Genomic DNA, 13,593 nt, shown 5'->3' with positions numbered 1-13,593 from the left:
GGAGACTTGTTAACAACTTGGTTGTCATAAGAATGCCTTAGAACGGCATTCAATCATTTTCATGTACATTCACTCAAAATGGCAGCTTATGACACAAATAAAGTGTTACAGACGTAGGAACAAATGAAATAATTGTAAAAAGTAGCCACGTGGCTTGCCCATGGGTCTTAGAGAGACCTCGGGTGTCCGGGGCCGGTCTCTGTGCCTTTGACCACAGGGCAGGGCCACATCTCTCTGAAGCACCTAATGCCACAGGCAGCCTTCACTCAACAGTCTTGGAGAACTTATAAATCCACTTAAAGCAAAAAAGTATAACATGCTTTGAGCGACTCCACTTCCAAGTCAGGAAAACTGGAAAGGGAAAGAAGTAATTTACAGCAAGAACTTCAGAAGGTTACGCTGAAGACAGGTTGCTGTTTTTTTTAATTTTGGTAATATATACATAACTTAAAATTTACCATTTGGAAAAAAAAATTGTTAGCACAACTGCACCCTCATTCTGTTAGTGCACGCACACACACATACACGCAGACCCCACACAGATCCAAAGCAGGAGTCAGAGTATCTCCGCATTTTCTACCAGCTCCCCGTTTTCGTACAAAGGAGGGAGAAGCGGGCACCTCCCAGGCGGTGATGGCTCTCCCGAAGACCCTTTCATGGCTTCTGCGCTTGCTGCTGCCCCTGCTGGGGCTGAGGCTGGTGCGGCCCTCCTATGGCCAGAACATGTACCAACGATTCCTGGGGCAACATGTGGACCCTACAGTGACAGGTGGCAGCAACTTATACAGCAACAACATGATGAAACCCCGGGGGATGACTCAGTTTAGTTGCAAGCAATTCAACACTTTTCTCCATGAAAACATCAGGACTATTACTAGCCTCTGCAGCACCATCTATAACCAGTGCAGGAATGGCAAAATGAGCTGCCATGTGGGTGTAGTGAAAGTCACAGACTGCGCGATTCTGGGACGACCCTGCCCCCCCCAAATGCAATTACCAGGCCAGCGATTATGGGACAGACCCTACCCCCCCCAAATGCAATTATCAGGCCAAGGCCAGCGCTAGGCGTGTGGTCATTGCCTGTGAGGGTAACCCCCTGGTGCCTGTGCACTTTGACAGATAGATGCTCCCCTGCAGGAGTGATGGCCCTGTGGATGACCTTTAACTTACTCCTTGAATAGCAATGAGTAATGCATTTGAGCTCTCTCGGGCGCTGTCTCTTCTGCTTACGTCTACTTCATTTTCTCCTTATAATCCATTCTGTTAAATGCATCAAAGAGAAATGGAGACATAAACCTATAATGGACTGGGCTTTTCTATGATAAACCTTTCAGTAAACTCTTCTGCTTCCTTTGATAATACTGGTCAGCTTAGCTCTCGCAGATCCTCTCCTCTGGAATGTAGTCATTATATGTATGATATAGTATTTCAAGTATTTTAAGGTGCGTCCATCCCAGTTATCTCATTTTAATACCACCACATCCCTGTGATGCTGATGTGGCTACCTATAGGAGCCCAACGTTAGAGGATTTGCTGAAGGCCATGAAGTTAGTGGAAATGCTGAAGCAAAAAAAAATCCATTTCAACTGGCTACTAATCCAGGACTTTTTATACTTCATCATAAGGAATGTTGTGAAAGTATCTGCTTTTTTATATTCTCAAAAGTCAGCTGTTGGGGGAAGCATTACAAATTTGGAAATAGGAACTGGCAAGATGAGAACTCTGTCTGTATAATTTGGCAACCTTGTTCTGTTTTGGGTCTAATAACATTAAGAAATGATACAAGGAACTTTCTCTCTTCTCAAATTTTTGAATCATTGTAGTAAGTCAGACTATTAACAATGCACTAGATCATTAAGACTCATGCACTCTTCCTGTTTGGAAAGATTGTTCATGTTTTCCTTTTAATAAAGAAATCAAGCTGGAAAAAAAAAGTTTAGTGTACAATTCAGTAGCATTAAGTGCATTATTGTATATCATCACCACCATCCACCCACAGAAGTTTTTCATCTTCCTAAACTGAAACTCTGCACCCGTTCCACACTCCTTCTCCTGTCCTCCCTCCCCAGTCTCTAGCAACCACCAGTCTACATTCTGTCTTTATGAATTTGACTATTTCTAATTTATATCACTTAGCATGATGTCTTTAAGGTTCAGCCATGTAGTAACATGTGTCAGAATTTTCTTTCTTTAAAAAAAATGTATATTTGTATCTATTTCAGAGAGGAAGGGAGAGGGAGAGAGATAGGAGTATCAATGATGAGAGAGAATCATTGATCGGCTGCCTCCTGCATACCCCACACTGGAGATGGAGCCCACAACCCGGGTATGTGCCCTGACCAGGAATTGAATCATGAACTCCTGGTTTGTAGGTCGACACAACCACTGAGCCATGCCGGCCAGGCAGAATTTCCTTTCTTTTTAGGGCTGAATGTATTGTATCTATATCTTACATTTGTTTATCCATTCATTCATCAACGGACACTTGGGTTGTTTTAGCTTTTTGGCTGTTGCCAATAATGCTGCTATGAACATGGATGTACAAACATCTGTTCAAGTACTTACTTTCAATTCTTTGGAATAATAATTCCAGAAGTGGAATTGCTGGATCATATGGTAATTTTGTGTTTCATCTTTATAGAAACTGCCACACTACTTTCTATGACACTTCCACTAGTCTACATTCCCTCTAGCCATACGGAGAGACTTCCAATTTATTCCATTAGTCTCAGTCCATTGATGACATTGCCTCTGGTTAGGAATGCATGTTTCATGGCCCAGACACACACCACTCCCAGCAACTTCCACAGACATTTCCTCCTCCAGGGCCCAAATTTGCAGCTAGCTTTGCTCTTGTGGTTCTTATTATGATCACCACACTTTAGCAAGAAACCATCAGGGAGGGAACTTTGAGGACGAAGGTTTATTACTCACAGGTCCTGGGGGATGCAGGCCTGCCTGTGGGCCTCACAGCAAGATCATGGATAGAGAGAAAGAGAGCAGACCTGGGGCTCTGTCTTTATTAGGATTCCAGAGCGGGATGGCCAAGGTTTCAAGGTTCACTCTTCATTGGCTAATTCAGAGCGTAGGAGCTGGGATTAGAACATAGGAAAGAAGATGTGTGGTCACTCAAGTGGTCCGTTATCTAGGTTACCCAGGGCTTTCTAGAAGGGGACCTTCATGAATGGGGGCAGCTTACTTCCTCCTCTGGTTGTTTTGCTGGTAGCTGAATCATACAACTGGCATTATGTTTACTGGAGATAGATGTCTTTTGAAATGGATGCCCGGACAGACAAAAGCTTAATGACAAGCACTTACACTCCACTCCACATCCTTACGAACACTTGCTATTTTATGTTTTTGGGTTTGTTTGTTTTTAATAATGATCATCCTAATGAGAGTGAAGTAAAAACTTAGATTTTTAAGAAAGCTTCTGAAAGAGGTTATGGATACCCAAGTCATGACAACCTCTTATTTGAGATCCTTGGGACCATATGTGTCTCAGAATTCGGAATTGTTTGGATTTTTGAAAATCATCAAAGTGCATAATTTTTTTAGCAGTGCTCCCAGAAGAATCTGAGACTGGAACTCACAATCAAGCACATCACATGTCTGCAGCAAAATGCATTCCTATTTACACTAAGTGGGATAAATGAGGACTCTAGTTGGCCTCATTTCAGATCAGATCCAAATTTGGTAATTAATTGATTGTAGGAAAAGAACTATGGAGACTTTTGAGTTTTAGACCTGTATTACTATTATATCAACTTATATTAGTACAACAATTAAACCCACGTAAAGTGAAGGAGTATGTAGCTTAGAATTAGAACTTACTATATAATAGAATATTGAACAGAGCTCATTTGTGGCAATAAACAGAACTGAAACTGCTTTTGCCATCTGAAAGTGTGCTCAATGCCAGGACAGTCAGAGGAAGTGTCACCCAAAAACAAACACAGGCCAGCACCTTGGGACCCCATTGCTCCCCATTCCTGACCCATCTTCCACCTGGACTCTTGCCCACTCTGCTGGGCACCACAAAGCTAACATTCCTTACAAATGCCCACTTCTCAGACTTGACTGACTTTCAAATCCCATTAGATCTTGAGAGGTGTGTATCCCATTCCCTCCCTAGGCAACTCCTTTCATCAAAACTACCAGCATTAACGTGGTGATGAAAAACACTGAGTATTGATGAGTGAGTGTGTTTCACCTCCCAGCAAGCAGGTTCAGATATCAATAGGGTCTTTCTGGAAGTATCAACTGACAGGACTGATTTTTAATGTTGCCAATAACAGGTGCTGTGGCTGGCCTGTGGGATGCTTCTGTGAGCACATGTCTTTATCTCTCAGGTGTCATGTCTCTCAGGTGACACAGACTGTCAACTCTGTCAGGCAGGGTCTCAGCACAGAGCCTGCAGCCACCCATAAGGTTACTGTATTATCCCCCTCACATTCCCCGAGGGCTCTTGTGCCCTAATCAGCTATAGTGTTTGAATGTGATCTAGGAAGCCAGCATCATGTTATGAAATGAGATGTCTTAGTCTGTTCTGGCCGCCATAGCAAAACAAATGGAGCATCTTACAAACATCAGAAATTTATTTCTGACTGTTCTGGAGGCTGGAAGTCCAAGATCAGCATTGCCGGGTGAGGACCCTCTTCTGGGCAGATGCACTGTGTCCTCAGCTGTCGGAAGGGCAAGGCTAGCTTTCTAGCCCCTGTTTAATGAGGGCACTAATCCCAGTCCTGAGAGCCCTGCTTCATGGCTCCCCAAAGCCTCATCCATAATTGCATCAACTTGAGCATTAGGTTTTCAACATATGAATTGGAGGGACGCATATGCATCCAGACCATAGCAGATGTGAGAAACAACAATTCTGCAAAATTGCCAAAGATTTAGTCTCTATACATGTTATATTGCAAAATAAAAAGGAACCAGGATGAGAACACTATGCTTGACTGTACCACCCACTTGCCACCCCACAGAATGAAACATTGAAAAACGATGACAACCCTATTTGTCCTTCTCTCTGGATTCTCTCTGCCTGAGGTCAATGTGCATCCTGCCTCAGAACCCGAGCTACCTGCAGCAAGAGTCTCCTTCTTTTCCATGTCTCCCAGAACTCTGAGGGCGCGAACATAGAATGTTGTCATGCCAAAGGGCTGGTGCATATTCTTGCAATATATGATCATTATAAAAAGACATCAACCACGAAAGGGAACAAATAAATGGGCTCATGGGATCCTGGAGCTGAGCTGGGCTGGGCTCCCATAGATCCTTCAGGCTGCACCCCGGCCACCCACAGATTTGTCCTCAGGATGTACTGTGGAGTGACAAAATGGCCATTTTCCTGCTCCACAGTGTTTTTCAGTTTAAGTTCCACATTGTCTCTAGAGCTACCCTTTGAATACATAGAAAGGAGAAAAGATTCCTGAGGACACGGGAGCATTGTTCCTTGTTTTTATCGTAAGTGGGTGAGCGTCAGTAGGCACAGTCAGAGGCTGGGTGTATTTGGCAGTCTCTCATTGTTCCTGTATGTTCAGACTCCCAGGGGTACCATTCCCAATGTAAGCTAGAGCAGTCAGTGTCTGATAAATGAGTCTCGGCCAGCCATGCAGTACGCACAGCATCTGAAAGAGACAAAGCTCCCCCTGACTCAGCACAGGCCCCGCTGCCAGAATCATTGTCCTAAACATTCAGGGGCAACAGGGACGGTCACCTTTCAGCCCCTCTCCGCTCCAGTACCAGCAAAGGCTAGCCTACACTGGCTATTGTTTATTCCAACGGGCTTTCATAATTAGGTAGAGGTCACAGGGCCCGGCACATATAATAGAATGTCAAATATGTAGTCAATCCAAGGTCACATGTTAGAAGTTAGATCAGGAAAACAATATCAGAATCCCGTAAGAATTATTCATCTATCAATTATATCAAGAGGCAGCATAGAAGTTCTTTCCTGCAAAAATGAAGAGATAGAGTTCCATGACTTTTTGAAAATTTCAATTAGAACATTTTTAAGGCAGTAAATATTGTGAAGCCTTTTGGAAAAGAATTTTTGATGCACTTTGTGCTTTAATGTTCATTATGTAGTGAACCCTGGGAAATATTAGATTTTGTTCAAAATATGGGTAAAGACACGGAGCTTCTTCGGGGACCTCTGATTTAAAATGAGTAAGCCAATTCATACACAAACATATCATGTGTAAGATTTCAATCGTTGAACAAATGGCTTAAATGTAAGTTTCTCGGCGCATTTCTATTTCTTCCTCTGGAGACTGATGGATAGAGCCTTTTGTTTCTGGAACTTGGAATATTACCAGTAGGAAAGGAAACAATTTTAAGTGTATTGTATAAGAATATGTAAACAGGAAGCGCGAGCGCTCGCGCGCGCGCACACACACACACACACACACACACACACACATACACACAAAGGAAGTGTTTTTCAGCTCTCAAGCAACAGTAAAAGAATGTAAATAGAGGAAGTAAAAGAATGATAATAAGAGCAATTGGTGCCCAGCCTACCAGTTGTCTGCGCCTGATGTCCTGATTACCCTGAGAACCACTCTTCAGCCCTCCACCTTGATGTCTGCCCTGAGGGAGAACTGTATTACCTGGGCCCCTTGCATGCTGGCTTCCACTTGGTTTGGGCCAATAGGAGACAGCAGCCAGAGGTCAGAAGCGGGCACTACAGAGGTCAGGGAATCATAACTTAATGGTGGTTCTTGTCATTTGGCCCCAGTCTGTGATTTCAGTTTTTGTGCAGTTGATCCCCAGGGTTCTCCGATACCCTGTGCTGGTTTCCTTCTACCCTGTCTACACCTTTATAAATAGTCTCTTCCCTCAACCCTCTTTCTTACCCCTTTGAGGGTAACCATGTTTCATGCCAGGGTTAGGAAACAGTCCCCATGTACCAACCTATGTCCTTTTTTCTAATTCCTGCAATGGCACAAACAAATATAGAGCCTTTTCAGGAGTTAGAAAAAAGGACCCAGGTTGGTACATGGGGACTGTTTCCTTTTGTCTCTACTTTGGTATATATTGAAATTTTCTAAAATAAAAGGATTCCAACAAAAGCCAAGTAAAAGGAACCAGTTTTGTTGACAAGTGCCCTGCAGATTCATAGCTTTATGAGCACAGAACTCAGGCTGGTTTCAGCCTCACCTCACTCCCTCAGCAGATGGCTTGAAGCTGTACACAAAATGTCCAGCTGAACCTGGGGGTCCTACAGAGGAATGGGAATACCCCTAAAATCTATATCTTAAGGGGAGAGTGAAGATTGACCTGAGGCTTCAGGATATTTGGGAGCTAAGGGAGAAAGGGATTGTAGGCAAGGATAAGGTGTAACAGGGACAGGCATGCATCAGATGTGTACAGGGGATGGGTTCTGTAAGGCAAGGGAAGTCCTTTACAGCAAGCACTGCAGCATAAGAAAGGGGAGACAGGATGGAAGTGGGCGTTGATTGCTGAGGTAGAAAGTGTGGATCGGAGCTCAGCATTGACAGGCAGCATGGTGCAGTATTGGGGCACGTGGTCTCTGAAGCCAGGCTGCCCAGGCTTTAGTCATCGTTTTGCCATCTATTAGCTGTGTGACTTGACACAATTATGTTTTCCTCTTTATGCCTCAGTTTTCTCCTTTACAAAATGGGGAAAAAATAGTACCACCTCCTCCATTTGCTGGGAGACTGGATTTTAAAATGCATGTCCAAGTGCTTGGCATGGCTCCTAGCTTCCATAAGCTCTCAGTGGACATTAGGTACTATCATCAAAAATTTTAAAACGGAAGAGCGATAAGATGAAAGCCTTATTTCATGAAGATTAATCAGGCAGCATGTTCAGACTGCACTAAAAGGGAAAGACAGAACAGGGAAGTCGGTGTGAGGCTACTCTAGCTGTCCGCACTCCAGAGGGACATGGGAAATGAGAGAAGAAGCGGGTGGAAGAAGAGTAGGAGGAAGGGAAACACAGGCCATGAGAGTACGGAGTCAGAGAGGGCTCCAAGCACTTTTCTTAGATCTTTGGTCTCCCCAGTATAAATACAACTGGGCAGCTTAGGTAGTTGACTTTGAAGAACAGACAATTTTGGTATTTTAGTACAAGTAAAAGAAATATTAATATAAAATTTTCTATTTCAGTACAAGAAAATTGAAGAGTCATTTGATTTGCCCTCTATTTTACCCAATATTGAATTAGATCCAAGATTCTATTGTAAAATAAAAACCCTAATGGACATCTCAAGGATTTCAACAATCACTGGTGACTCCTCAAACTTCCCAAAGATGGTTATTTTTATCTGAAGATTCTTCTGATTAAAAATATGAGGGCAGTTACTCCTTGATTGAAAAAGAACAGCCTTATACACGAGAGCTCTGTAAGATCATAAATAATTGACAAGTTTAGTACTTACTAACCAACTTAACAGAACTGTTGAGCAAGCTATCAAGTTCCTGACTTAAGCATCTAACATTTGGGATGGAGAGAGAAAGAATAGATAATTTAAAGTAATAATTTCTGTAAGTCCCCAATTGTGCATTCATCTGTAGGCAAGCCTATCTAAGAATTCAGTGCCAAAAACAAAACAAAACAAACAAACAAAAAAACCTACTATGAAGCTATTTTAGCCAATCTTCATCTGAGAACATTTATTTCATGTTTTTACTTTGGCCCTTTTGCCAGGAACTGGGCCCTGATTCTACCCAGGTTTTGGCTCACTGTTAGAAACAGCTTGGCATAATCCAGTTTCCAGTCCCTCCTGCTTCACCCTCCATCTGTCCTCTCCCTCTGTGTCCTACAGATACTTGCCTGAGATCATGAATGATGGGCTAACCAACCAGATCAACAATCCTGAGGTGGACGTGGACATCACCCGGCCCGACACTTTCATCAGGCAGCAGATCATGGCTCTCCGCGTGATGACCAACAAGCTAAAGAATGCATACAATGGCAATGACGTCAACTTCCAGGACACAAGTAAGAAAGTGCTTACCAGTAACCCCCAGAGTGAGCAATGGTCACTGAAGATTATGTCGGCATTTCTCTTCAAGAGCAATGTGCACCTTTCATCTTGTGTTATTCTTGCCCAATCTACAAAACTGTTTATAGTCCTTCAGACAGAAAGTTTTGACTCACAAAACTTAGGATACTACTAAAATCATAGCTGGTCTTAAGGACACAACCCACTCAAGTTTAGTGGATTACATTCAGCTGTACCAAAGCTAAAATTGAGTTTCAGCTACCAGTTGATCTGTTTATGATAAAGCAACAAAGTAATGTTTTGGCTTTCTCCTTTCCCCATCAACATTTATGTCTCTGACCCCAACACTGCAAATTATTTCCTGAGTCTTAGGTTCCTCTACTATTCAATGGGAAGCACCTGACTAAGAGGTTGTTGGGAAGTTCATTTGAGGCCATATTTTTTTATTATTATTATTTTAGAGAGAAGGGAGAGGGAGAGAGAGAGAGAGGAACATCAATGTTGAGAGAGAATCATTGATTGGCTGCCTCCTGCACACTTCACACTGGGAATCAAGCCCAAAACCCAGGCATGTGCCCTGACTGAGAATTGAACTATGACTCCTGGTTCATATTATAGGTTGATGCTCAACCACTGAGCCATGCCGGCCAGGCAGAGGCCATATTTAAAAGAGCTAAGATAATATTTCTTGTTCCATGAATTCAATTGTATTAATATTAATGTTCTATCTATGGAGTCATACACATACAGGAACCATTAACATTTATATTTGAAATATTTAGAGAAATAGTAAAATATAGATGCAATATCACTCTTAACTATGTTATTAAATATCATAAAAGCATTAGAAGTTACTTGAAAGGCTACTAAGTGAACAATGACATGAAACTACACTGAATGGCCAGATTATTATGATCTCTGAATGCATAATAATCTGGCCACTCAGTGTATTCCTATATAATAAAAAACTAATATGCTAATTGTCCCCTCTACCAGGAGTTTGACTAGCAGGCAGGCTGGCCAACCATCCATGTTCCCTCCCCCTGACCAGGCTGGCCAGACCCACCACCCATGCATTAATTCATGCACCAGGCCATATATCTATATCTATATCTATATCTATATCTATATCTATATCTACCCAGCAACTGGAATGACAAGAATGACCAGTGGCTATGACACACACTGTGGCAGCCAACCAGCCTGATTCAGGCCCTGATCGGCCCCCCACCTCACTGGCTCCACCCCCAATTGGGGTGTTGGGAGCTAATTGGGGATAGGGCCAGCCAGCCAACTGCCCATGGCCCCTCCCACTGCCATCCCAACCCGCTGGGCCCCCATTGGGGTGGGCCAGCCAGACCATACCCATGCACAAATTCATGCACTGGACCTCTAGTAGAAAATAACAAGTAAACAACACAATTTCACCAGCTAGTAATTGATGGAGCCTGATCTGGGACCCAGGTCTGAAACACAGTGTTTACAAAACAGGAAGAACAAAGCAGTAAGAAGTGGGAATAGAACAGGCCCAGAGGCATGCTGGGCAAGCAATGTGCTGCACTAAGACCACATACTGTTTGGGCACCTGAGCTTTGGCTTCAAGCAAGAAATGGCAAACTTTTTTTGTAAAGGACCAGATATTAAACATGTTCAGCTTTGAGGGCCATGTGTGAACACAGAATTAAACCATGTGTAAGTGAATGGCTATGGCTACATTCCATTATAACTTTCCATATGGACACTGAAGTTTAAATTTCACATACACATTTTTTACATGTCACAAAGTATTATTTTTTCATTTGATTTTTTTCCAAACACTTGAAAATATAAAAATATTTCTTGAGTTGTGGGCCATATAAAACCAAGCAGCAGGCCAAATCAGCCTTCAAGCCATCATTAATCAATACCTGATTTAAAGGGAGAGGCTGGTTAAGACAAAGTCTATCCTTAGTCTTAGGGGAAACAGAGATAAAAAATAGTAATCAAGCCTGGCTGGTATGGCTCAGTGGTTGAGCATTGACCTATGAACCAAGAGGTCACCAGTTAGATTCCCAGTTAGGGCACATGACCGAGTTGTGGGTTCAATCCACAGCAGGGGGTGTGCAGGAGGCAGCCGATAGATGATGTTTCTCTCTCTCTCTTCCTTTCTTCTCTCTCTCTCTCTCTCTCTCTCTCTCTCTCTCTCTCTCTCTCTCTCTCTCTCAAATATAAAATAAAATAAGCAAACCTGTTAAGATGGAGTGGGGGACCCTTGGGTGAGGAAATGTCCCCTCCTACCACCATGCTCAATTCCATTGCATACCTCCCATCTTTCCAGGTTATGGTCTAACTTTCTTTGTCAATCTGTCCACACCAGGTGATGAATCCAGTGGCTCAGGGAGTGGCAGTGGATGCATGGATGACGTGTGTCCCACGGAGTTTGAGTTTGTCACCACGGAGGCCCCTGCTGTAGATCCCGACCGAAGAGAAGTAGACTCTTCTGCAGCCCACTTCAGCCACTCCCTGCTCTCAGCGTGTCTCGTCTGCATTGTCCTGGCACTGCAGAGACTGTGCAGATAATCCTGGGTTTTTGGTCAGATGAAACTGCATTTTAGCTATTTGAACAGCCAACTCACTTCTTTTCTTACACTCTTGGACAATGGACCATGCCACAAAAACTTACCGTTTTCTATGAGAAGAGCAGTACTGCACTCTGCCTCCCTTTTTGTTTTCCCAAAGAGTACCGGGTGTCAGACTGGACTGCTTCCTCTTTCCTTTGCTATCTGTGGGGACCTTGTCTATTCTAGAGAATTCTTATTCAAATCTTTCGTACCAGGAGATTTTCTTACCTTCATTTGCTTTTATGCTGCAGAAGTAAAGGAATCTCACGTTGTGAGTTGTCCCCCTCCCTGCTTTATAACAACTTTAAAAAAAAAAAAAAAAGTAGAAATAATGTTCTTCATAAAATCAGGCCAAACCACAAGACAACTGCATTTTCAACAAAGAAGCAAGCCAGAGAGAAAAATAAAAGAGCTCTAACACTATCAATTCAGTATCGCCAGGCAACTCCCAGTGTAAGCTTTTCTGTGACTCGTTGGGCTTTAAAAAAAAAATGCTATGGAAAGAAAGTTTTAAAATATTTTTAGTGAAGTGAAAATACACTGTTGTCTTGGAGGTATCGTCTTGCATTCTAACCATACAGCACCAAACTGATTTAGAGGTACTGGTACTAAATTTGAATTCTACCTTTAAAATGACACAAAATATTGCTACAACTCAGCACCTCCCTCACTCTGACCAATTTCAATTGCAGTAATGGTACCATTCTCCTCAATTCTCTTAATGTCTGTCCACTGGATCCAATTGGCACAGATTTTCCCCTTCATCTTTAGTTACTAGTGGACATCCCCATCAATTAGTCCTCCTCAAGGATCTGAATTGAAAATAATCATCAACAAATGCAATCGCCTTGTTTTAGTCACAGGTTGGCCATTAATTTGGTTTCTGCCCCTGTGCTCATTACCTCCCAAATGAAGATTTATTTTAGTGAACTGACAAGCAGTTAGAACCATCAGTGAGTTTTCATTTTTAGCCATTTCCTTTGTGTCAATTGGTTTCTGCATCACAAGGGCATTCTCTTACAAAATAACTCACAACAAAAAAAGTCAAGACAAAAAAAATATATATATATAGTATTGACATGGAGATTTCTTTCACTTTTTTAGTCTTAGTATGATCATCTATTTTTATATCTATATATATATAAATCACAGATTTTAACTTCTTAATTCCAAGCTCAGGGTTGACACACCTTTGTAACAAAAATGTTTTGTCAACCAGCTCTTCTTGTTTTGTGCTGCTCAGAGAAGGGATTCTTCAATGATCTGTGAGCACCAAGAATCAAGAAAGAGACCTTTTTACGTATCTAACTGTCCATTTAATAAAAGTTTGCCAGGGCACACCCTTTTTGCATGAGCGTGCTTTGTCCTGGATGCTCCAGACCGTACCGAGCTCATGGAGAGAGCCATGGGTATGTAGGACATTACTGGTGATGGAAACTGTATGGGTAAAGAATGTGTTATTCACACAAAACCATTGTTTTCACATACAATGTCTTCAGCCTAGGATTCCAACCTGGCACTTGAGAAAATGTCCTAACACAAGAGGCCAATTTAGAGCCACAGCCTAACTGGTCCACCCAAGTGGGCCAAAGCAAGGCCCTGTGCTCCCCTGACAGAGAGAAGCAAAATAAACCAAACTGGGGCTTTATGAATACATTGACTATCCATGTGTTTCTTGGTTTTTATGATGCATCTGGGATTGGGAAAAGTAATGTTTTAAGACACCATAGTACACCAGTCACTGTTAATTAACCCATTGACAGTAATGACATGTAAATGGTATTTTTCAATCCCCTTCCTCAGTCAAAATTATAATTAGTTATTGATTTAGTCATCGCATTTAAGTAGAGCGTATGCGGCACAATAGTATTAAGTATAATTGAGCACTTTTGCAAAACTGAAAGTATTTAGAAGCATCTATTGCTATAGTATGCCTAATGAAATATGAAACGTAGAATTCTGAGAGACTTTGTGGCATCTTTTCATTAACATTTTTATGAAATTAACATTTAACCTAAT

General features: G+C 42.3%; 1 protein-coding gene and 1 pseudogene across 2 annotated transcripts in view; both read left to right on the top strand.

The window, feature by feature from the left end:
- Positions 1-11,910, top strand: part of GPC6 (glypican 6) — a 1,067,089-nt gene extending 1,055,179 nt beyond the window's left edge. Inside the window, exons 8-9 of the mRNA XM_084876725.1 lie at positions 8,795-8,970; positions 11,331-11,910. Of these exons, the coding sequence (XP_084732851.1) occupies positions 8,795-8,970; positions 11,331-11,533 (379 nt within the window). The 3' untranslated portion in view covers positions 11,534-11,910. The remainder of the gene's footprint in view (positions 1-8,794; positions 8,971-11,330) is intronic.
- On the top strand, positions 622-1,123 carry LOC311618945 (ribonuclease 4-like; annotated as a pseudogene). Its single transcript has one exon. The product of its transcript is annotated as a ribonuclease 4-like (transcript).
- Positions 11,911-13,593: the final 1,683 nt, after the last annotated feature.

Source organism: Pipistrellus hanaki (genome assembly GCF_964339955.1).
Source record: "Pipistrellus hanaki genome assembly, chromosome: 3".
Classification (NCBI taxonomy): Eukaryota; Metazoa; Chordata; class Mammalia; order Chiroptera; family Vespertilionidae; genus Pipistrellus; species Pipistrellus hanaki.
Note: the sequence above shows the minus strand (reverse complement) of the source record. Positions and strands in the feature narration are given on the sequence as shown.